General features: G+C 46.6%; 1 protein-coding gene across 8 annotated transcripts in view; it reads left to right on the top strand.

Moving 5' to 3' along the window:
• prkcz (protein kinase C, zeta) overlaps positions 1–25,315 on the top strand; it is a 643,052-nt gene that overhangs the window by 577,049 nt on the left and 40,688 nt on the right. For all 8 annotated transcript variants that reach the window (XM_038773788.1, XM_038773787.1, XM_038773793.1 and 5 more), the window contains one exon: positions 22,238–22,353. In XM_038773788.1, the coding sequence (XP_038629716.1) occupies positions 22,238–22,353 (116 nt within the window). The remainder of the gene's footprint in view (positions 1–22,237; positions 22,354–25,315) is intronic.

Genomic DNA, 25,315 nt, shown 5'->3' with positions numbered 1-25,315 from the left:
ACAGTCTCAACTAGATCTTTAACTGCCTTTTCATGTGTGAGGGCCGTCACTTCGGGGCTTGTCATGTCCAGTCCTAAAAGGAATTCTGTACCTTTCATAGGGCGTCCGGTCATGAGTGTATGTGGTGTGTATCCTGTAGATGTGGAGACAGTGTTCCTTATGAACATAAGTGCAAATGGGAGCACTGAATCCCATGTGGAATTGTTCTCTTGAACCATTTTCCTGAGGGTCGTTTTTAGGGTCCGATTCATGCGCTCCACAATCCCGCTGGACTGTGGATGATACGCAATATGGAAGTTTTGTTTGATACCGAATATTGTCAGGACGTTCCTCATGACCCGTCCTGTAAAGTGAGATCCCTGGTCCGAATCGATACTTCGGGGTAAACCCCATCTCGTGAAGATGTGGTGGGTCAGGATCTTTGCAGCTGTCTTAGCTGTGTTTGTACGTGATGGAAATGCCTCTACCCATTTTGTAAAGGTATCTATCACCACCAGAACATACTTATAGCCATTCCGACAAGGGGGCAATGGACCTATAAAATCGATCTGGAGGTTTGTCCAAGGGCCGTTAACTGGGCGAGTATGCCGAAGTTGTGCTTTCTTAGAATACCGCTCCGGGTTATTCTGAGCACAAATCAGGCAATTCTCTATATAGTGTGTTACATCTGTCCTGAGATTAGGCCACCAACAGAGTTGCCTGAGGTGCCTCGTGGTTGAATCAATTCCTTGGTGTCCGTGGTTATCGTGAAATAAAGCAATCATTGCATTTCTATCCTGCTGTGGGACCACATAAAGTTGATCCTTAATGATCACACCCTCATGTGTGGTCAGTGCGTGTTTAAAGTGCTCGTACGCAGGCACAAAGTTTCCCTTGAAAACCTCCCTGAGGTCTCCGTCCTGTTTCTGTGCTGCCACGAGATCTTTAACCTCTGTTTGTGAGACTTGTACTGCGCTCACAGGGGCGCTAGCTGGTGCGCTAGCTGGGGGGGTCCATAAGTGTCCTCTCCTGGAACCTGCCTTAGCCAATGCGTCGGCTTTTACATTCCCAGGGGGTGATGACCTATGGTGGCTGCGAACTTTTATTATTCCGAAGGTCCTGTCCTTCGCTTTGTCTAGAATATGCTGGAGTAGAGGGGCTGATGGAAGGGGTTTTCCGTCTGCGGAGACAAAACCTCTTGTCCTCCACAGGGGCAAAAAATCTGTTAGACTGTTGCAGACATATAAACTGTCCGAATATATGTCTGCTGGGCTGGGGAAAGAAGCGGGGTGGTCCACTATATAGGCTATGGCTGCTAGCTCTGCTGCCTGCGCGCCTAAGTGACCAGGTAACTTCAGTGCTATTTCCTCGAGAGCGCGCCCCTGCGCGTCCTCGACGTAGATGCCGCATCCAGTGATACGCTCACCATTTAAAACTGTGGATGAACCGTCCACGTATATCTTGAGGGGTCCACACGTGTCTGTGTGTGGGGTGCCTTGTGCTGGGTTTCCTAGCTTCCTGGGGGGTGTTTTTGCTATGAAGGGGCCTGTGTTATGCAGGGGTGCTACAATTTCACAGTCATGGGGCTGTCCGGGGTATTGGAGGTTGTCTGCTAAATATGTGTGTGTGCGTGTCCGTCTTACAGTAATGTCCCGTCCTTGTAAAAGTAGGGTCCACCTAGCTGCCCTAATCTGGCTAACTGAACCGTCCTTCAGTCGACCGTCTAGTAGTAGCTGTGTGGGTGTGTGTTCGGTTAGAATGGTGATGGGGTTTAGTCCGGTTATGTATGAAAAGTACTGTACTGCCCAGAAGACAGCAAGGAGGTGCCTCTCACAGGCAGAGAATCCTTGTTCTACTGGGTCTAACAGTCGGGAGGCATAAGCCACTGGTCTTAGCTGCTCGTGCCGTTCCTGAAGCAACACGGCCGAGAGGGTCAGATCTGTGCTAGCTACCTCGATTGCGTTCGGGGAAAGTTGGTCTGGGACTAGCAGCGCGGGTGCTGCACTAAGGGCTCGTTTTAACTCTTCCACAGCGCCTGTATGCTGCGGAAGCCATTCCCAGGGGGCTCCTTTCTTAAGGAGGTCTGAAAGTGGGGCTGCTTTTGTCGCGAATCCGTCTATGTGGTTCCGACAATAACCAACCAGTCCTAAAAACGACCGGAGGGCTGAAACATTCTGGGGAAGGGGCAATTTGACAATCGAATCAATTCTTTTGAATTCGATCTCGCGTTTGCCGTGCGTGATGACTGTTCCCAAATACATCACTTTACTTTCCAATATCTGGGCCTTTCTGGGGTTAACTTTACATCCAATTGAAGTCAACAATTCCAGGAGTTCGGCCAGAAGCGAAATGTGCTCTGCCTTTGTGTCTGTCTGCAGTAGTAGGTCGTCTACATACTGTACCAGACATTCGGGGCGGGAAAATTTTTCTAGTCCACTTGCCAGCTGTCGGTGGAAAATGGAGGGTGAATTGTGGAATCCCTGTGGGAGGCATGTCCACGTATACTGCTGAGTTTTAAAAGTGAATGCAAATTTGTATTGGCACGCTTTTGCCAATGGTATGGACCAGAATCCGTTACTGATATCCAATACCGTGAAGTACTTGGCGTTGAGACCCTGCTTGAGCATGGTCTCGGGACTAGTAGCTACCGTTGGGGCTACTGCGGGGGTTACTTTATTGAGTTCCCGATAATCGATGGTCAGACGCCATGATCCATCGGGCTTCCTCACTGGCCAAATAGGGGCATTGTTGGTGGAGGCTACCGTTCTAAGTACACCTTGGTCCAACAAGCTACCTATAACCTTTTCTATTTCCACCTCTGCCTCGAGGGGAAATCTATATTGCTTTTGCGGTCGGGGGTCCTGTCCGGTAACATGAACTTGTCCAGTCATTCTGCCACAGTCATGACGGTGACTTGCAAATGCTGTCCTGTGTTTGTTCAGTAATGCTTTAATTTGTCTGTCTGTGTGGAGTGTAGTCAGGTCGAATGAGTACTCTCCCACTGCGCTAATCCGATTAGCGTAGTCTCCTACTGTGAGGGTGGCTGGTGCTCTGTCTGCTCTTGCCATTCGCCAGACACACTGGTTTACTGGGTCGAACGATAAGCTGTGTGTGTTCATAAAATCAATCCCTAGGATGTGTTCTGCTGTCCTGGGAAGGTTTACTAGAACTACGGGGTGCCTTGTGCTAATGTTCCCTAGCTGAATTGCTATGGGTGCTGTAATGTGTCCCTGCTGCGAGTGTCCGGTGAACCCGCTAAGTGTAATGGTGGAGGTGGTCGGCCACGTGTCTGCGTGTGCCGTGATCGTAGAGTTAATGGTGGTGCGGGATCCTCCTGTGTCCCACAGTAACTCTATGGGCTTCCCTTTGACTTTCGCTGTGACTACGGGCCTCCCTGATGGATCCCATAGTGTGTCACAGACCCAAGTGGGGGAGCCCGGACACCGTCAGTCCGTCTCGTCCACATTGGTGGGTCCTGACTGTACTGTAACATTATGGATCGGTTTTGACTTATTGCGGTTCAGAGTGCCTGTCTGCTGGCCTCTCTGAGATCGCTGGGGTGCATTGCACTCTTTAGCCCAATGCCCTAACTGTCCACAGTTATAGCATTCCTGTCCTTTCTGCTGAGGGCTGCTCTTGCCTTCATTTACCCATGCGGGCTTCTGGTGCTCTCTGACTGCTTGAATATCTGCAGCAGCCTGAGCCTCTTCTGGGGATCTAACTTTGCCTTTTTCCTGAAGCGATTGCTCCCAAGCGCGGGACAATCTTTTCAGGACCCATTTCTCGTTATGGGCCTCTTCTGAGGGGTCGTAGCTGTTGCAAGCGCTCTGTCCTGCTTCTGTTGCGTGGGAGATTATTGTGCGCGTCCACTTAACCATGTTTTCGCGGGTTAAATGCGCTCTATCTAATTGTCCAAAAACTGCGCTGAAATGAATCCACAGCCTTCCTGCGAATGCTGTGGGGTGTTCGGATCTTTTCTGCCTGCATTTGTTTAATCCTTCTACTGGGTCACCTCTATTGTACCCGATAGCATCTAAAATGGCGGTGTGCATCTCCTCTAGGCTGCCTCCTGCCACGTTCTGTGGGTCGGGGAGGGCTGCTACTACACTTTGGTCTAAACTCAGAACTGTGAGCTTAACCTGCTCTCTCTCATCCAGGCCGTACATGGTAGCCTGCTGTTTCACTTTTGCGAAAAATTGGTGGGGGTCTGCGGTGGGGAGGAACGGAGTGATCTTTTCACACGCGTCCCTTAGCTGGGTTACTGTTAAAGGGGTGGTGTAGGTTATGTCTGGGGCGCCTTCTGATTCGGCTTTTCTCTGCGTGGTTACGGGATTCATGGGTGCGGTTATGGTCTGAGCTGTGGGGGGTTGGGGTGCCTGTCGTTTCTGCTGAGCTGCTGGCGCACATGTTCCCTGAACATAACGCTGCGCTGTCTCACTTAATTCCTGCCAATCTGGGGCATTTTCCCCATCTAACTGTGCTCCAAAGGTGCTTTGGAAGCCATTCTGCACCGAAAGCAGAGATTGCAATTCCGCAATCTGTTTCCTACATTTCGCGTGGTCAACTGTGCTTTGTCTTTGTTCGGTCGTTGCAGCATGGAGTGCTCTCAAAGCTGCTTTGAGATCAGAACATTGCCTCTGCAATGCCTCCACCTGCTTTTCTGATTCCTGTCTTATCAGAACGGCACGTTGCACGTCCTGATAGGCTTTCTCATACTGGGTCTGGGAACTGCTCAGATGAGCTAGACAAGACTGATGAGCCCTTTTGGCATCATCCACCTCTCTATCCTTCTCTGCCAACTTCCCTTTTAGATCCAGGTTCTCCTTCTCGATGTCCCTGACATCGACCTTACTCATCCTATTTCTCTCTTCTAAATCTGTCCGGAGCGTCCTGATGACCTCCTCTGCGCCTCGCAACTGTGCCAAACAGGACACAATTGCCATCGGCTTGCGTGCTTTACCTAGGTTCTTTTTGTGTATTTGAGAGAGGTTCTCCCACCAAGTATGACCTATACTCCCGGGACCTGTCTCCTCATTTGCACAAAACTCTTTCCAAAGGGGCCATCCCTTTCCTTGTAAATATTTGCGGAGTTCCAGCTCCCACGTGGGACACTGACCTACCCTGCTACTGTTGCTGGTCGCTGCGACCACAAACTTTTCTGGATCCATCAGACGTTCCATTGCCTGCATGGCCATTTCCTCTGACTCTCTTTGTATAATTTGGAACAGGGGGTTGTTGGGGTTGTGTTTCAAGAAACGGGTACGGCTTACGCTATGTTCCGTTAACAAAACTACCGAAAGTTTGTCGCAACAAAAAGCTTTCAGTTTAACCTTACAGCCCTGTTAGTACGCATGCACTAAACACACTTCCGAATTTCGCTTATTATTTTGAACACCTTGAATACTTGTGATCTCTTTCTTTCTCTGCAATTTGGAGTTCTAATTCAAATTTCAGGGTCCTGGACGGTGTGGGGTTTCCACTTACAACCGTGTCCCGCCAGGAAGTCGCCACTAAATGTTGCACGTTTTACTATGGGCGTAAAACGCGTTTATTGGAGTGTATTAACACGCCTCCGTATTCGACGTGTGCTTAACACTACTAGGCTCTGTTGTATGTAATTATTCAGCTCTGGGAGTCGCCAGTTGCCGTATAGACAACGTCACAAGTATTCCAAGGTCAAGTTCAAAGTAATAAAGACGATACACCGATTAGTAAGGTTCAAACGATCAATATTTATTATACAGTTATAATAAATACTCATGCACACACTACGAGACTAAGCTATAACTAAACTTAAGTGAACAGAATACTTATCTAACAGGAACAGGCAAGGTCAGAGAACAAGGCCTTCGTCCTGGTCTTGTACTGCAGCCTTCAGCAAGCGTTCTGGTACTGGGGGTCTAGTGGGCTTGGATCGCGTAGCGAGCGTTGAACTTACGGTTTCGGCGGCTGGTGCTCAACGGCTGGAGTCAGGATGCAAGATGTCAGTCAGGGCCGGAGCACGGGTTTAACAGACCGGGCTCTGTGGGGAATTTGCCTTTATACCCCTCTCTAATGTCCTTGCCCCCTTCTAGGCGGGCTCTACCTTTCGGTACCGATTGAAGCGTTTCCAAACGGTTACCTTCGAAATCCTCCAATGCGGGGGCTTTCCTCGATGTTGGGGGGTGGTTCCGATATTCTTTACTCTGGTGCCATCCTGTCTGCGCAACCAATTAAGTGTTACATTGAGATGGAAATGTTGCCATTGTTTGTGCCTGGATCTGGGCTGCCTCATCAGAATGCTAAGCGCTTTGCCATTAACACCTTTGGCTTGGAGATCTTGCACCTGGCCAGAAACTGGTTTGCTGCTTGCAAAATGCTAATTAGTTGAGAGCAGGCTGTCTGTTCTCACTAAACAGGCTTTTCCTTCTGTCTTCCATTTTACTTTGGCTCAGTGTCCATTTTGCGTGGCCAGCATGGCTACATTCATATATGCTTATTGCTATTCTCACTAATATTGAACCCGATAGTATGCCTAATCTGGCAGTTGTTTTTCTCTCAAGCACTCTGGATCCATTCAGTTTTCATTAATTGAGATATGATATCAGATATTTTCTCATCAGCCAAATATATGATTCCCAAAGATAGGCTTACAGAATCAGTGAACATTGGCACAGCACGTTGATGCTTCAAAGTGCGAGTGCAACAGAGTTTAGATTTGGTTTCCTCACACAGTGAGATCTGACGACTTGGGAGGGGCTAGAGGTGAGAAAGTTTTATTCTGAAGCCCCAGGTGTTTACCCGCAGGAGAAGAAAGGAAAATTCACAGTGGGCAAACGTCACGTTCACATATGATATTTAAAAAACAAAACTGCAGTTGATGGAAATCTGGTTCTCTTGTCACCAACTATAAACACTATTAGAAATGCTACTATTGGACGGTATGTGGTGCAGTGGTTAGCATTGGGACTGCGGCGCTGAGGACCTGGATTCGAATCCCGGCCCTGGGTCACTGTACGTGTGGAGTTTTCATATTCTCCCTATGTCTGCGTGGGTTTCACCCCTACAACCCAAAGATGTGCAGGTTAGGTGGATTGGCCATGCTAAATTGGCCCTTAATTGGAGAAAAAAATAATTGGGTACTCTAAATTTATATGAAAAAACCAGAAATGCAACTATTTCCCTTTGTTCCAACGCGAGTGAATGCAGATTTCTTTGTCGGACTTGGTAGCTGATTTTGGATTTGATGGCTCAATTTATTCTCAGTATCTGATTACTGACGTAAAAACCTCACCACTCTTCTTAGAATTCCCCTGTACCAAAAAAGGGTCAAGATATTCTAAATAGTGAACAGGGATTCTCACTCCCTGATTCCTATGCAGACTTAGGTGGGTGCTATTCGGGTCAAACTAGTGTTTCAAGTTATCCCCCAACATAACCCATATCTTAATAGAAGAATTTTATCTACTTACCACTTAGTAGCTTACACACGGGTCCGGCTTGTTAAGTAAAGTAAACTTTCTAATAATAATAACCACTCTTTCAGGTTATCAATTTAAACTTAACTTTATTTTCAAGTTAAAAAGATAAAAGCTACTTTCACAGAAAGGTTAAAAAGTTATTTTCTTGTTCGGACCAGTTGTAAGACTTTCAAGTCAATCATTTTTCTTTAACTTTTGGTCTTCTGTTCGCTTCACTGGGTTGCTCGGTCTTCAGATGCTGCTTGTCCCATCACCGAGGAAGAATGATCTCTTTCTGCTCACTTTTCAGAGTTTTTATTGCAATTTGTGCAGCCTGACCTTCACAAATGGCTCCCCTTAGCTGACTGCTTGCCTGACAGTTGAAAGCTAGTTTCTATTGGTTAGAAGCGTGGCACCTCGCAACAGCGTGGCTTCATTCCACCAGCTCGCCATTACTTACTTTGATCTTTTACACTTTGCTTAACATGTAATGAATTTGTCTGTGTCTTTGTCAGTAACTTTTCATATTTATGTCTTTTTTAATGATTTTTTTCAGTCTCAATTCAGGTCATCTTTGGGTCAAGCTAATGTCATGTTCAGGTTACCCCCTTTGACTCTATCCTTATCTGGCTTGGCCATTTTCTAAAAGGTTTTAACGTCAAAATGGTGTATGTTATAGTATAACTTTGTCACCTTATGGGTTTCCCCATTTGCAAATCATTTGTCTCATCTTATTACTGATGTCAGCAACTTTTAACGCTTAACAGTTGTCCCTTATTTTAAACCTTAGATTCTGACTGCTCTTCTTAATTGTTCAATAAAATAATTCATTGCTTAAAGAAGTGTGAAATACTGTTCCCTTTTATTTAACTTAAGAATTTGAGTCGATCAAATTACTTTTTAACTTGTAAATCAGAATGAATTGTTCCTAGCTGGTTTCCTTCACGTCTGTGAAGCTGTCTGCGTTTCAAACAAGCTGCTGCCTTTAACACTTTGTGGGACTTTTCCCTTTCATGAAAAGTCTCAGGCATTCTCAGTGTTACTTTCATGTTTCAAATGTCATATTTTTCCAATTTTTCATTACATTACACAAGAGAGCAGTGCTGGAAGGCTGGCGTTGCATTGCTGTCCCAAAACTGGTGCTAAAATGTGAAAACATCTGTATGTGTCTCAGTGGCTGCCTAAAGTGTGGTATTGTGGAAGCAGCCAAAGAAATCGGGTTTCCTACACCAGTCCACTCAGCAGCTGTGTGATGGGGTGGATTCTGAAAGAAAGGGGAAATCAGTAGAAATAGCTTCAAAATTAACTAAAACGTTCATTTTGATCATTTGTTGTTTTAGTTTGCAGCCTTAAAAGTGGAATAGACACATTTACCACTGCTGGATGTTTATAGCTGGACTTTGTAGTGAGAATGGAATGCATCTTTTGCCTTTTAAGTGCTTTTCTGCGAATGCCTACAACAGCTGAGTAAGTAGGAGAAGGAAGTATGCACTCAGCACCACTAAGAAAATGGAAGAAATAAATTGCATGTAATAATTTAATTATTGTACGTGCTTCCTGTAAATTTTCAGTACATTTCGTTCCATGGAACTCAGCCCATCGTTCATTGAAATTTATTGTGGTCAATGTTCCCTCCTGGCTGAGCAGTAACCTAGAGGTTCCAATGCCTGCTGACCACAAGTTAGATTCTTTAAGTTACTGTGGGTCATGCAAAGTAATTTCAAGGGGCCTCTAACGGCAGTAAAACAAAAAGAGGTACACTAATTGTGGCATCTTATTTTAGGTGCAGTTGCATTTCTTCACTAGCTTTTTTTTCGGAATGCAGATAAACATTGTAGCATGTATAGTATTTGGGGTTTTTTCCCCCTTCAACCTGTAATAGTAAATCTTTTAAAGGCCAAACTTGGTCAGGGTGGCATGGTAGCACAGTGGTTAGCACTGTTGCTTCACAGCTCCAGGCTCCCGGGTTCAATTCCAGCTTGGGTCACTGTCTGTGCAGAGTCCACACGTTCCCCCGTGTCTGCGTGGGGTTCCTCAGGGTGCCCTGGTTCCCTCCCACAAGTCCCGAAAGACCTGCTTGTTAGATGAATTGGACATTCTGAATTCTCCCTCATTGTACCCGAACAGCTGTAGGAGTGTGGCGACGAGGGGATTTCCACAGTAACTTCATTGCACCGTTAATGTAAGCCTATTTGTGACACTAATAAAGATTATTATTATCTAACCACTACTTTCCGATTTACCTTTTCTTCTTTTTCATGCCAATTGCTTTGGTGGACTTAACACTGTGGGCCTTGATTTCTGACAAGCATACAAGCTTTTTAACTACTGAAATTGATGGCATCCCAAACTGGGTGGCATAGTCGTAGTGCAATGAGTCATTGTGTCATGTGAGAGTACATTTAAGAAATGGGTGTTTATTACTGCAGGGATGTCAGAGAGTGGGTCAGCTTTTTACTTTTGTTTTAGGCTGTTTGCTGCAGGGTGTGTTTTAGTTTTGTTTTCAGAGCTGGATAGCTGCAGTCAGAAGGTGTATTGGAGTCTTTCTGTAATCTAAAGACTGTAAATCGATCCTGGTGATTTAAAACTAATAACAGTAATGACTTTAACCTGTGCTTCTAGTAAAAGGTGTTTTAAGTCTTATGGATGTTAAAATGAAAGCTTAAAGGATTACATAGTGTTGTATTCTTTGGGGGTTGTATTTGAATTAATGGTTGCTAAGATGTTCACTGTACGTTTTAAAAAAGTTAACTTGAATTCATAGAATAAACATTGTTTTGCTTTAAAAAATACTTTTCCATTTCTGCTGTACCACACCAGTAGAGTGGGCCGTGTGCTCCCTATACCACAATCTAGTAAAACTTGTGGGTCAGGTGAACTCCATGATACACTTTGGGGTTCTCTAAACCCTGACCCATAACAAATGGCATATTGGATTACCGCTGGTTGGGCCTTGGTACCCGTTATTGGATTTGAGGCTTATTTCATAGAATTTACAGTGCAGAAGGAGGCCATTCAGCCCATCGAGTCTGCACCAGCTCTTGGAAAGAGCACCCTACCCAAGGTCAACAACTCCACCCTATCCCCATAACCCAGTAACCCCACCCAACACTAAGGGCAATTTTGGACTCTAAGGGCAATTTATCATGGCCAATCCACCTAACCTACACATCTTTGGACTGTGGGAGGAAACCGGAGCACCCGGAGGAAACCCACGCACACACTGGGAGGATGTGCAGACTCCGCACAGACAGTGACCCAAGCCGGAATCGAACCTGGGACCCTGGAGCTGTGAAGTGATTGTGCTATCCGCAATGCTACCGTGCTGCCCTTAGTCTAAGTAACATTAATTACCATTGACTGTGAACCTATGGCACAAAAGTAACATTAATACATTTTGGAGTTTCATCATGATACCAGATCAAGGAAATGGAAGAATGTTGGTGGTTGCTGGGGGCCAAATATCCCAGCTTCAGGACATCTCTTCAGGAGTTCTTCAGGCTACTGTTGTTTTAAGCCCAACCATCTTCAGCTGCTTCATCAATGAATCTTCCCACCATCAGAAGTAGGGATCTTCGTTGATGATTGTACAGTGTTCAGTCCTATTTGCAAATCCTCAGAACTGAAGCAATCCATGCCCACATACAGCAAGACCTGGACAACATTCGGTCTTAGGATAATGTATGGCAAGTAAGATTTCTGCCACACAAGTGCCAGGCAATGACCACCTCCAAAGAAAGAATCTAATCATCTTCCTTTGACATTCAACAGGATTACGATCACCGAATACTGCAACATCCAGGGTGTTACTATTGACCAGAAACGTAATAGCAACAACCATATAAATACCGTGGCAAGAAGAGTAGAGTCAGAGGCTGGGAACTCTGAACCAAATAACTCACCTCCTGTCTCCCCAAAGCCACTACAATGTACAAGGTAGAAGTGTTACGGAATACTCTCCACGTGCCTGGATGAGTGTCGCTTCAACAGCACTTAAGAAACTTAACACCAATCAGGACAAAGTAATCTCATGATTAGTGGACCCCATCCACCAAATATTCATTCTGTCCACTGCCGGCACATAGTGGCAGCAGTGCAATGAGCAGCTGCCATCTCAGGGTAAACCACAGTTCCTCTCAAGGTGAACTTGATCTTTTCCAACCTGAGGAATTCCGCAAGGTCGCCCACCCAAACCTCCGGTTTCCCTTCACTCCAATAAGATCCGTCTCAGGGCTACCAGGGAGGCAAAGGCCAAAATGTCGGCCTCTCTCGCCCCCTGGACTCCCGGGTCTTCCAACACTCCAAAAATTGCCACTTGTGGACTCGGGGCAACCTTCAATCTCAACATTTCAGACATAACGTCAGCAAACCCCCACCAGAATCCCCCCCAACTTCGGACAGGCCCAAAACATGTGGACGTGGTTCGCATGCCCACCTGCACACCGCCCACATCTATCTTCCACATCATCGAATAACCTACTCATCCTAGCCACCGTCATATGTGCCCTGTGGACTACCTTGAACTGAACCAGGTTAAGCCTCGCACGCAAAGAGGATGGATGCGTTCATCCTCCTCGGAGCCTTCTCCCACAACTCAGCCTCCAACTCCCTCCCAAGCTCTTCCTCCCACTTACGCTTAACAATTCCTATCGGGGTATCCTCCCAATCCATTAGCTCTTTATAGCTTTCTGGCACACTGCCCTCTCCCACCCCGTTGTTGACACCAACTTGTCCTGCAGCCCCGGGGGTGGCAGGATGGGAAAGGAAGGCACCTGCTTTTGAGCATAATCCTTCACCTGCAAATACCGGAACCCATTCTCGCTGGCCAGCTCAAATTCCTCTACCAACCCCTCCAAGCTAGAGAAGCTGCCCCCAACGAGCAGGCCCCCAAACCGCTCAATCCCCACCCATTGCCACCCCCGGAATCCTGCATCCAGCCCACCTGGAGCGAACCTATGAGTACCGCAGATGCTGCCTCAGGTACTGCCATCACTTATCCACGCCCTCAGGGCCACCACACCACCGGGCTTGTGGACTACTTGGCCAGCGGGAAAGGCAGAGGTGCCGTCAACCGTCCCTAAGCTCGAGCCCTTGCAGGAGGCTGCCTCCATCTGTTCCCACACCAACCCCTCCCTCACTACCCACTTTCCTGACTATGGCTATATTTGCTGCCCAGTAGTAATTCATCAAGTTTGGCAAAGCCAGCCCGTCGTGTCCCCCCCCCCCCCCTCCCCCATTCCCGCTCTAACAGCACATTCTTTACTCATGGGATTTTACCCGCCCACACACCCCAAAATCAGTGCATTGACCCTTTGAAAAATGTCTTCGGAATAACGATCAGGAGGTTCTGGAAAACAAATAGGAACCTTGAGAGAACCATCACCTTCACAGACTGCACCCGTCCCACCAACAACAGTGGGAGCACGTCCCACCTCCTAAACACCCCCTTCATTTGCTCCACCAGCTGGGCCAAATTCAACTTGTGTAGCTGCACCCACCCCTGCGCCACCTGAATACCCAGGTACCTGAAACTTGCCCCCACTACCTTAAACGGCAACTTACCCAACCTCCTCTCGCCCCCCCTTGCCTGGATCGGGAAAACCTCACTCTTCCCCTTCAGACCATAAGACATAGGAGCAGAATTAGGCCACTCGGCACATCGAGTCGGCTCGGCCATTCAATCATGGCTGATATTTTTCTCATCCCTATTTTCCTGCCTTCTCCCCATAACCCCTGATCCCCTTATTGATCAAAAACCTATCTATCTCTGTCTTAAAGACACAGTCACTTGGCCTCCACAGCCTTCTCCGGCAAAGAGGTCCACAGATTCACCACCCTGTGGCTGAAGAAATTCCTCCTCAACTCGGTTTTAAAGGATCATCCTTATAGTCTGAGATTGTATCCTCTGGTGCTAGCTTTTCTTACTAGTGGAAACATCCTCTCCACATTCACTCTATTCAGGCCTCGCAATACCCTGTATTTTTCAATAAGGTCCCCCCTCATCTCTTCTTAACTCCACCGAGTACAGACCCAGAGTCCTCAACCCCTCCTCATATGACAAGCTCTTCATTCCAGGAATAATTCTTGTGAACCTCCTCTGGAACCTTTCTGAGGCCAGCACATCCTCCCTTAGACACGGGGCCCAAAATATACCCCAAATGGGGTCTGACCAGAGCTTTATAAATCCTCAGAAGTACATTCCCGGTCTTGTATTCTAGCCCTTTTGACATAAATGCGAACATTGCATTAGCCTTCCTAACTCCCGACTGTACCTGCACATTAACCTTAAGAGAATCATGAACAAGGACTCCCAAGTCCCTTTGTGCTTCTGATTTCCTAAGCATTTCCCCATTTAGAAAATAGTCTATGCCTCCATTCCTCCTTCCAAAGTGCATAACCTCACACTTTTCCACATTGTATTCCATCAGCCACTTCTTTGCCCACTCTCCTAGCCTGTCCAAGTTCTTCTGCAGCCCCCTGCTTCCACAATTCTATCTGTCCCTCTGCAGACCTTTGTATCATCTGCAAACTTAGCAACAGTGCCTTCAGTTCCTTCTTCCAGATCGTTAATGTATATTCTGAAAGGTTGTGGGCCCAGCACCAGCCCCCGAGGCATACCATTAGTCACCGGCTGCCATCCTGAAAAAGACCCCTTCATCCCCACTCTCTGCCTTCTGCCAGTCAGCCAATCCTCTATGCATGCCAGGATCTTGTCCTTAACACCATGGACTCTTAACTTATTTAACAGTCTCCTATGCGGCACCTTGTCAAAGGTCTTCTGGAAATCTAAATAAATCATGTCCACTGGTTCTCTTTTGTCTAACTTCCTTGTTATCTCCTCAAGGAACTCTAACAGATTTGTCAAGACATGATCTCCCCTTGACAAAGTCCTGCTGACTCAGTCATTTCAGTCAGTCATGCACTTCCAAGTTCAGGAGTGTGGAAATGCTCTTAAGTAAAGACTTAATTACCTGCAAATGCTCACGTTCAAAGTATTGTCTTGCATATTTGACTTTGTCGATATAAATGTTTCTGGAACCTACCTCTTCATTCACCTGAGGAAGGAGCAGTGCTCCGAAAGCTAGTGATTTGAAACAAACCTGTTGGGCTTTAACTTGGTGTTGTACGACTTCTTACTAAGTTCATGAGTGTTACAGCACACTCCTTTGAATTGCCTCACTATTTAGAAGAATTAACTTTTGTAAGTTTTAGTATTGTGATAGCTATATTTCTGAGAGCTACTATTTTTCAGTATGTAAATGTCTGTTGGCAGAGAAAGTAATAATCAATTTCTGGGAGGGAATTGTAAAACCTTTATGAATGAATTGTGCTGATATTCTAGTATGTGAGGCCTTTATATCTCACACCCAGCAATTTATTTAAAATATATTAAAGGGTTACTTCATTCTTTTATTTATGTTTTGCAACAGTATTGAGCCCAATTGGGGGCAGCACGGTAGCATGGTGGTTAGCATAAATGCTTCATAGCTCCAGGGTCCCAGGTTCGATTCCCGGCTGGGTCACTGTCTGTGCGGAGTCTGCACGTCCTCCCCGTGTGTGCGTGGGTTTCCTCCGGGTACTCCGGTTTCCTCCCACAGTCCAAAGATGTGCGGGTTAGGTGGATTGGCCAGGCTAAATTGCCCTTAGTGTCCTAAAAAATAAGGTTAATGGGGGTTGTTGGGTTACTGGTATAGGGTGGATACGTGGGCTTGAGTAGGGTGATCATTGCTCGGCACAACATCGAGGGCCGAAGGGCCTGTTCTGTGCTGTACTGTTCTAAAATCTAAATTGCACTACGATTGCCAGTGTTGTTGAAAAATAGTATCAAAACTGGATTGCGACATTCCCAAACCCTCAGTACATGACATCCTGTGCTGGTCTGAATGTGATTTTCATTATACCTAAGTTGTTTTGAGGTTCATTGGTTTGATTCTAAAACATTTATTATGACAGCAATATTTATAGAATCCCTCCTGTGCAGAGGGTGGCCATTTGGCCTATCAAGAAGAGCACTCTATCTAGGCCCACTCCGCACTCCCTATCCCTGTAAACTCCATGCATTGATCTGGCTAATCCACCTAACCTGCACATCTTTGGACTGTGGGAGGAAACCAGAGCACCGGAATAAACTCACGCAGTCACTGGGAGAATTACACACAGTCACCATTGGCCAGATTGAACCCGGGTCTCTGGTACTGTGAGGCAGCAGTGCTAACCACTATGTCACCGTGTTGCCTTTTATTATTAAATAACACTCAAAAAGTTTGCTGTGAAGTATTTGTTCTTGATAGTATGGTGCAGATTATATTTATTTGCACAAAAAATCCACTGTGCCTTTAATTATCGAAAAGTTGCCTTTTCACAAATCAGATAAAGTCCACAAACTGACAACTTAAACATTTTTTTCCTCTTTTTTAAATAAATTTTGAATTATTTTTTTTCCACTAAAGGGGCAATTTAGCATGGCCAGTCCACCTAACCTGCACATCTTTGAGTTCTGGGGTTGAAACCCATGCAGACACGGGGCGAATCATAGAATTTACAGTGCAAAAGGAGGCCATTCAGCCCATCGAGTCTGCACACACCTCCTCCAGCCCATCCCCTTAACCCAGTAACCCCAATTAACCTTTTGTTTGGACACTAAGGGCAATTTAGCATAGCCAATCCACCTAACCCCCACATATTTGGACTGTGGGAGGAAACCGGAGCACGCGCACACGGGGAGAATATGCACACAGACAGTGACCCAGGGCCGGGATTCAAACCCGGGTCCGCAGCACCACAGGACAAGTTCTATCTTGAGTTCCAAGACCCAATGGTAGCTGGTAATGGTCAGCCAGCCAGAAGAATGATGATTTTTGTAGGTTGTTGGTGCAGAAGAATGTTTGCAAAGCTGCAGTAACTAAATAGTATATCTGTTAAAAATCCATTCAGAATGCCAATAGTTATACCATGCATCCTCCAGCCATGAGCAAGCCTGATCATTGACTGGGACTTTTAAAATATACGAAATAGGAGCAGGAGTGTTGGCCATTTGGCCCCTCAAGCTTGCTGTGCGATTTGATAACTTTAACATGTGTACATTGAAGTCTAAGCACATGTTGTTGAACGATCCACATTTGCACCATTTAATATAGATGCAGAACGTTGCTGAAGCATGAATTGCGCTCTGGAAATGTATTTATATGTTGCTATCCAAATTTTAAGCCATTAGGTGCTCCCAACAATGACTAGGTAACAAATCATAATCTACCTTTGTTGCACTTGCTTTTAATTGAATTCCCATATACTAAAAAGCACCATGTTTTTGTCATGAACATTTCAAAATTTTATGATGTTAAAACTCCCAAAGTAGACTCATAAAGATCAAAATTAATTTCCTATTGTTAAGAACCCCGCTGATGTTAAATGCGTGAGTACTCCAAAACTGAGACGGGTAGCTTGGAAGGTAGCTTAGTGTTAAATATTTTCAATTTGATATACTGAGAGAAAAATGTGAATCAATTATGAATAGTCCAGTTGTTGTATGAACAATTAATAAAGAGTATTGTTATAGATTATACATATTCTTATTTAAATCCATTGCCATTTATTGTACAGTACCCAAAGGCTTCTTCTTGGGTTTCATACTGTATTTTAAACTTAGTTATTTTTATATATTAAAGAAGATTATTTTTTAAATTTAGAGTATCCAATTATTTATTTTTCCCAATTAAGAGGCACTTTAGCATGGCCAATCCACCTACCTTGCACATCTTTGGGTTGCGAGTGCGAGACCCATTCAGACACGGGAAGAATATGAAAACTCCAAACGGACAGTGCCCCAGGGCCAGGATCAAACCTGGGATCTCAGTGCTAACCCCTGTGCCACCGTGCCGCCCGAAGAAGATTCATTTATAACACATTTTTGACAACCTCTTTGTGGTCTAGTTACCACAAATGTTACTTAAAAGGAAAAAAAAAGCATGACAAGGCAGACTATAATACATTATAATATTTAAGTACACTGATGGCTATAAAACGGTATTACATGAAGTTATCTCTTGGTTCCCAACTACTTACATACCCTGAACTCAGAGATGCCCCTTTATTCTAAAACAACCAATATTATGTAACTGTACAAGCTAAATCCAGCAAATAATTACCATGCGCAGGTTATGTGGCTACGTTTTGGAAAACCGTTTTCAGTTTCAGATTTTCAAGGCAAAATCTGCTCAGTTCAAGATTTGCTCTTAACCAGCTGCCTGTTTCACAATAAATTATTTTTGGGAGGCTGGGTTTCTTCAGCTGGATGTGTGATAGTAGCTGTGTCTGTGGTTGTCTTCCTTTTTCCCTAGTCATTGGGCTATGGATATACTATTTTTCCCTTTGATGTTATCCACCTTGCGGAGTCGGCTTCTGGCATAAACGTGTCAATTTCCTGATTTCTCCACTCTGAAGTTACTTTTTCTATACTCCCATTGCTTTCCTCTAGCCACCTAGGTAAGTACTTGCTATTTACACTGATATGCTAATTCACATCTCAACATATTTTCAGACATCTCCCTGTTTTATTTTATTTTACCCCAGTTTCATTTTTTAATCTTAATTTTCTCCAACTTTTAACACTATATTACACAAGTTGTAATGGCAGTCACGCTTAAAGGAATCACTAATACATTATGCTGATATTGTCACTTTAGAACTTGACTTTGAAGAAGCCTGTGTGTCAATCAAATCCTAATCTCCCTATGGACCATAGATGCCTTACAGTGGTGTCAACCTTCCTCAAATTAATTTGATAATCTGAAGGAAGCGAATCATTGGAGTAAATTTATAAGTTAAAAGTTTGAATTTTCTCTTCACTGATCAAAGGAAAAATTAGTGGAGGTGAAAAATTATAATTGGAAAAATTTCAAATAATAAAATGAAACTATACAAAGTGATCAAATGATTCACAATTTGCTGAAATGTTCCCCTTTTGTGTTGGACAGTAATTGTACACTTTCATTGTCAAACAACAATTCTCTAAATATTGCCAAGAAGTGGAACAAAGGGCAGCATGGTGGCACAGTGGTTAGCATTGCTGCCTACGGCGCTGAGGACCTGGGTTCGAATCCCGGCCCTGGGTCACTGTCCGTGTGGAGTTTGCACATTCTCCCCGTGTCTGCGTGGGTTTCGCCCCCACAACCCAAAGATGTGCAGGATAGGTGGATTGGCCACGCTAAATTGCCCCTTAATTGGAAAAAATAATTGGGTACTCTAAATTTTTAAAAAAAGAAGTGGAACAAAGATGCAATTATAAAGCATAGACAATGTGAACATGCGCTGAAAGCAAAGCAAGTTGATTTTCTATTTTTTTTTAAAAGATACTCCACTTAGGGATACAATTTCACGAGAGAAAAAGGCACTGAGCAATGTTCAGTCTGCAGTTTGGTAAACTGTCCTTAATATTTACAAGTGTATTAATACATTTGGCTGGACTTGTGGTGACGGTGATGTGTTGAGAGGACGCACATCAGGTGGCTGTCATCCGAACCGGGACAAAAAAGGCACTTTTAGTTGAATTTTTCCCAAATTTCAAGGAGCGAAATCCCTCAACTTAAGGAGGATAACTGAGGAAGGATGCCAGCGAACGGGAGCTCGAGGGACAGACGAGACGGCAGAAGCGGCGGAAAGTGCCACGACCAGTAGGCGGACGAGATAGCAGACCCACAAGGTGAAGGGGCCCCGACCACCCAGGAGAGAGGGCGGCCAACGACCTGAGCATCAGCCCCACCACCATTGCCACCTGGGGCGGATGGAAAGGTTTCCTGATAAAGGAGCTGATCGCCATGAAGGAGGCAATCAAGATAGAAATCCAGGTGGCGGTAGCGGAGGCGATGGCCATCATGCAGAAGGCAATCAACGGGCTGGGGAAAAAAGTGGCAACCCAGGAGAGGAAGATCCTCAACAGTGGAAAGGGACAGAAAAGGAAAAATTAGCTCGGTATTGTACAAGCCTCGGCAGGGGAGGAACAAGCTGAGGAAACAAGATGGCGCTGCAATCAAAATGAACGTACTGCTGAGGTTCCTTTTCCTGTTGAGATCTATACAAATCTTCATCCCCAAGGCCTATTTCTACAAAATAGACAAAATGTGGGGGGTTAAGAACCAGTGGATCCCTAAGTCAACGCTGCAAAGGAGGGAAAACATGGGCGGTTTAGCCTTCCCGAACCCCCAGTGCTACCACTGGGCAGCCACAGCTAAGAGGGTACGAGAGCCGACCATGGAATAGGTGAAGCTGGAGGAGTCGTGAAAGTGAACGACCCTCCAAGCACTCGTCATGGTAGCCTTCTCATCCCCCTCCAGCAAAGCACACATCCAACCCAGTGGTGGCAGCCACATTGAAGACGTGGAATCAAATGAGGCAACATTTCGGCCTAACTGAGATGTCCTCCATGGCCTCCACCTGTGGCGACCACTAATTCCCACTGGCCATGCTCGACGCCACCTTTAAAAAGTGGAGGTAGGATGGGGGGGCGTTCATGATTAGGGCCCTCTACATAGGGGTTAGACCTGCGGTCTTAGACAAGCTTACAGTGGGCCTGGACCTACCGACAGCACAGGAGCTGAGACACATCCAAATTAAACACTTTCTCTGTAAGGAGACGGCAAGGTACCCCAGGGCTAATCAACATGGACAGTTACTAGACAGGGCAAAACTACCACTGGACGAAACTAGATGGAAATGGGAGGATGAACTGGGGTGGGGACTCTGGAGCAAAGCACTGTGCAGGGCCAACACTACCTCTTCCTGTGCTAGGCTATGCCTTATGTAGCTTAAAGTGGTGCACAGATCCCACCTGACTAGAACTTGAATGAGCAGGTTCTTCCCAAAGGTGGAGGACAAATGTAAATGGAGGCCTGACCAACCATTCCCACATGTTCTGGGCATGCAGATAGTCGAGATATGGACAGCCTTCTTCGAGGCGATGTCCAAGGCTGTGAGAGGTAGGGTGAGGCCTGCCCGAAAGTGGCAGTCTTCGGGGTATCCGGCCCTCTTCTATGGGGAAGAGGGCTGGAGCCCTGCCTTTTGCATCCCTAATCACACGCCGGAGAATCCTGCTCGACTGGCGATCAGCAGCACTACCCACAGCTGCAGACTGGCTAGCAGACCTGGCAGAATTACTCCACCTGGAGAAGATCGTACACCATCCGAGGGTCAGACGAAGGCTTCCAGAAAGCGTGGGGGCTACTCATCAGCCTGTTCCAAGACCTATTCCAGGCAAACAGCGAATAGGAAGTGGGGGAGGAAGAGAGAGAAAGAGAATGGAGGACAAACATAATAGACAGGGGCAGAGGAACGGGGGGGTCCCAAAGTCGATACAAAACGAGGCACGGAGGACAAAGGGAGGAGGGGAAGGGCAGCACAGCACCCACCCCCCCAAACTCAAACCAAGAAAACAAAAAAATAGGGCAGCACGGTGGCCTAGTGGTTAGCACAGCTGCCTCACGGCACTAAGGTCCCAGGTTCGATCCAAAAATGAGCAAAGTAGGTGGATTGGCCACACTAAATTGCCCCTTAATTGGAAAAAATAATTGGGTAATCTAAATTTATATTATTAAAATATCCCAGCAGGGGAAAAAAGGGGGAGGGAAACAAAGCATACCTGACTTGTAAATATCAGATACACTGTAGCTGTTACTTTGTAAATACCATGGGCTGGATTCTCTGCACCCTGACTCCAAAATCGCGGCCAGTGCAGGGGAGGGCAATACATTTCCCCGCACGGAATCAGGACCGGTACCGGTTCCCCGATTCTGCGGGCCCCGCAAAGCAGCGTACTCTTGAACAACGCCACGCCGCCTAGGACCTACCTGGGGCTGTTGCTGGAGGCCCGCTCCACCCCCAACCGGCCGAAGTCTTGACAGCGTGGATCTAATGTGGTCCAGCCGGTCGGGAAACTGGCGTGGCAGCTGCGGACTCAGTCGGGGGTGGGCCAAACGGAGGGCAGTGGGGGCCTTATATGCGGCCAGGAAATGTTTGTGCAGGCGGACAGGGTCGGGCGCGCTGCCGATCGGGGTGTCTATTTTCAGGGTCCAGCTCTGCAGTCCGAGTCCACCATGGAGCATGGCGAGGCTGCCGCCATGGGCATGCGCGGCCTCTGACCCAGAAGTGCGGGAGCCCGTGTCTGCAGCAAAAGCTGCTAGATTTAAGCTGGGTCCCTGCTCGCTCCCTGCAGGGCTGGGAATATGTGGCCCTTTAATGCCAGTTTTTCTGGCGTGAAATTCCACAGTTCTAACGCTGGCGTGGAGACATAGTCCCAAAAACAGAGAATCCAGCCCATGTGCCTTACACGGTAAACTGTTATACGGCTGAAGTTGAAAATGCCAATACAAATATATATTTTTTTTTTAATATTCTTGACTTTGGGCTTTATAACAACTAGCTATTTGGTCAATTTTCTGGGCATTTGTTCACTTCACTGCTATAATCCTTAACTCCAAATAATAAGCAAAATAATGCTTGTCAGTGCTTACTTTAAAGTATCCGTGCACAGTGATGCAACAAATTAATTCTGCTGGAGAGCATGGTGAATAGTTAGAAAACTGAAGGGACAACACTGATGAGTTGTGGCCTTTTCTCGTACTTGACCTTTTATTTGTTCTTTTTTCCAATGAAGAGGATGCCAGATCTGTTTACATTGTTGGTCGAAACTGTTGAAGTTGAACTTCCCCGTCCTCCACGAGTATTTTACTGTGTGCTCGAAAATGTATTGTAACTTGTATAGTTTGAATTTTCCACCTTCCTCTGATCTGTGCGCCCAACTATGACTTACTCCATGTTTTTTTTCTCAGTTGGAGAAGAAGCAGGTGACTCCTCCATTTAAACCACAGATCACGGATGACTATGGTTTGGAAAACTTCGACACTCAGTTTACAAGCGAACCGGTGCAGCTCACACCAGATGATGAGTGAGTACATACATTTTTACAGTTTTGAGATTTTTAAACTGGTCATTACTCATTGCCTTTTGGGAGCTTTGAAATTGTGCATTTATTTCACTAAAGATTACATGTCATGGTACCATGCACCAAAGCAAATAATTTTAATTCATCAAGTTTGCTGAACGAATAAACCTTTGTAAAAATTAAAATTAATTTGGTTATATGTAGGTAGAATATAGGTTTCAACTGTACGGGTGAGGTGTTGAAGGCAGTCGTCTGGGAGGCTCCAAAGGCGGTGGTGAGGGGTGAGGTAATTTTGTTCAAGGCCAGGCTGGACAAAGAGGAGAGGTTGGAGCGGCAGAGGGTAATAGATGAGATGTTGGAGGTAGGTAGGAGTTATGCAGAGGATGGGGACCAGCGAAGCTGGAAAAGAGGAAAGGAACTACAGGCGAGCTTCGATCGACTGTCTACCAGGAAGGTGGTGCACCAACTGAGACGAGCAAGGGGTGCAGTTTATGAATATGGAGATAAGACGTTAGCAGGTCAGCTCCGGAGGGAGGCAGCAGCAAGGGAATTTCTTCAGGTAAGGGATAGGGCAGGGAAGTTGGTGGTGGCTCCGGAGCTGATTAACAAGGCTTTTGAGGCGTTTTAGGAGAGATTGTACAGATCAGAGCCACCCGGGGGAGACCGTGAGATGCAGGAATTTCTAGATGGGTTGGAGTACCCGAGGCTAGGGGAGGGGGACAGGGCTACATTAGAAGGAGCAATAGTGGAGCAAGAGATAAAAGATGCGATTGGGAGGATGCAGTCGGGGAAGGTGGCAGGGCCGGATGAGTTTCCGGTGGAATATTATAAAAAATTTAAGGATAAGCTGGCACCCCTGATGGTGGGGATGTTTGAAGAGGCGATAGGGAAGGGAGTGCTTCCACAAACCTTGGGGCAGGCATCAATTTCACTGTTGCTTAAAAAAGATAAGGATCCGACGGAGTGTGGGTCGTATCGGCCCATATCACTTCTGAATGTGGATGCAAAAGTATTGGCAAAGGTACTGGCGGGTAGGCTGGAAGAGTGCCTCCCGAAGGTGATAGGTGAGGATCAGACGGGGTTCGTGAAAGGGAGGCAGCTGTCTTTGAATATTAGGAGGGTTTTAAACATCGTTATGGCACCAGCGGAAGGGAAGAAAACAGAGGTTGTTGTGGCATTGGATGCTGAGAAGGCGTTTGACCGGTTGAATGGGGGTACCTGATGGCAATGCTGGAGCGGTATGGGATTGGACCAAGATTAGTGAACTGGGTAAAACCATTATATAAGGAGCCAAAGGCGAGTGTCCGCACAGACAATATCAGTTTGAGATACTTTTCTCTCCACAGTGGGACGAGACAGGGATGTCCTATGTCCCCCCTGCTGTTTGCACTTGCGATTGAGCCGTTGGCCATCACAGTAAGAAGTTCAGGAGCATGGAAAGGAATAATGCGGTGGGGGGGGGTGTAGAGCATAGGGTGTCCTTATATGCCGACGACTTGCTGCTGTATGTGTCGGAACCGAGTGTGTCGCTAGGAGGAATATTGGAGCTACTGCGGGTATTTGGGTCTTTCTCGGGGTACAAGCTGAACCTGGACAAGAGTGAGTATTTTGAGGTGTCTCGGCCGGGGGTGGGGGGGGGCTGCCATTCTGTAAGGCAGGGACTCACTTTAGGTATCTGGGGGTGCAGGTTGCCCAGGAGTGGGGAAGGCTTCGCAGGTACATCACTAGTTTGGTGGGGAGAGTGAAAGCCGATCTGGCAAGGTGGGATGGTCTTCCTCTATCACTGGCAGGTCGGATACAGGCGGTTAAAATGAATGTGTTGCTGCGATTTCCGTTTATTTTTCAATGCCTACCGATTTTCCTGCCAAAGTCTTTTTTCAGGGAGATTGAGGGAAGGATTACCTCATTCACATGGGGAGGGAAGGTGGCCAGAGTGAGGAAGGTGCTGCTGTGGAAGGGAAGGCAGGCAGGGGGTTTGGGTCTCCCGAACCTGATGTACTACTACTGGGCGGCGAATGTGGAGAAGGTGCAGAGCTAGGTCAGAGGGGTTGATTCCCAGTGGGTCAGAATGGAGGAGAGTTTGTACAGGGGGTTGGGGCTGAAAGCACTAGCAACAGCGCCGCTCCCGATAGCTCCAGGGAAATACTCGGGGAGTCCGGTAATAATAGCTTCATTGAAAATCTGGAGGCAGTTTCGCCAACACTTCGGTTTGGGGCAAGGTCAAGGGAAATGCCGATTCGGGGGAACCACAGATTTGAGCCACGGAGGTGGGATGGAAGTTTTCGGAAATGGGAAGAGAAGGGGATTAAGACGCTAAAAGATTAAGCCGATTTGCAGGATTGAGGGAGCTGGAAGCGAAGTATGGGCTGGAGCAGGGAGAAATGTTTAGATATATGCAGGTTCGGGACTTTGCCAGGAAGGCGATACAGAGCTTCCCGGAGGAACCGGCTTCCACATTGCTGGAGGAAGTGCTGACGACAAGGGAACTGGGGAAGGGGGCAGTGTCAGCGATGTGTGGAGCTATTTTGGAAAGGGATAAGGTACCACTGGAAGGGATCAAAGCAAAGGGAGGAAGAGCTGGGAGAGGTTATAGAGGAGGGGGTCTGGTGTGAGGTGTTCCGGAGAGTGAATGCCTCCACCTCGTGTGAGGTTGGGGCTGATACAGCTGAAGGTGGTATGTAAAGCGCACCTCACGAGGGCGAGGATGAGCCGATTTTTTTGAAGGAGTAGAAGATGTGTGTGAACGTTGCGGGGGGGGGAGGGGGCGCTAATCACGTTCATATGTTTTGGTCCTGTCCAAAGCTAGGGGAGTACTGGAAGGAGGTGTTTAGGGTAATTTCCAAGGTGGTGCGCGTGAAACTAGACCCGGGTCCCCGGGAGGCCATATTCGGGGTGTTGGACCAGCCAGGGTTGGAAACGGGTGCGGAGGCAGATATTGTAGCCTTCACCTCGTTGATCGCCCGAA

Source organism: Scyliorhinus canicula, chromosome 16 (genome assembly GCF_902713615.1).
Source record: "Scyliorhinus canicula chromosome 16, sScyCan1.1, whole genome shotgun sequence".
Lineage (NCBI taxonomy): Eukaryota > Metazoa > Chordata > Chondrichthyes > Carcharhiniformes > Scyliorhinidae > Scyliorhinus > Scyliorhinus canicula.
Note: the sequence above shows the minus strand (reverse complement) of the source record. Positions and strands in the feature narration are given on the sequence as shown.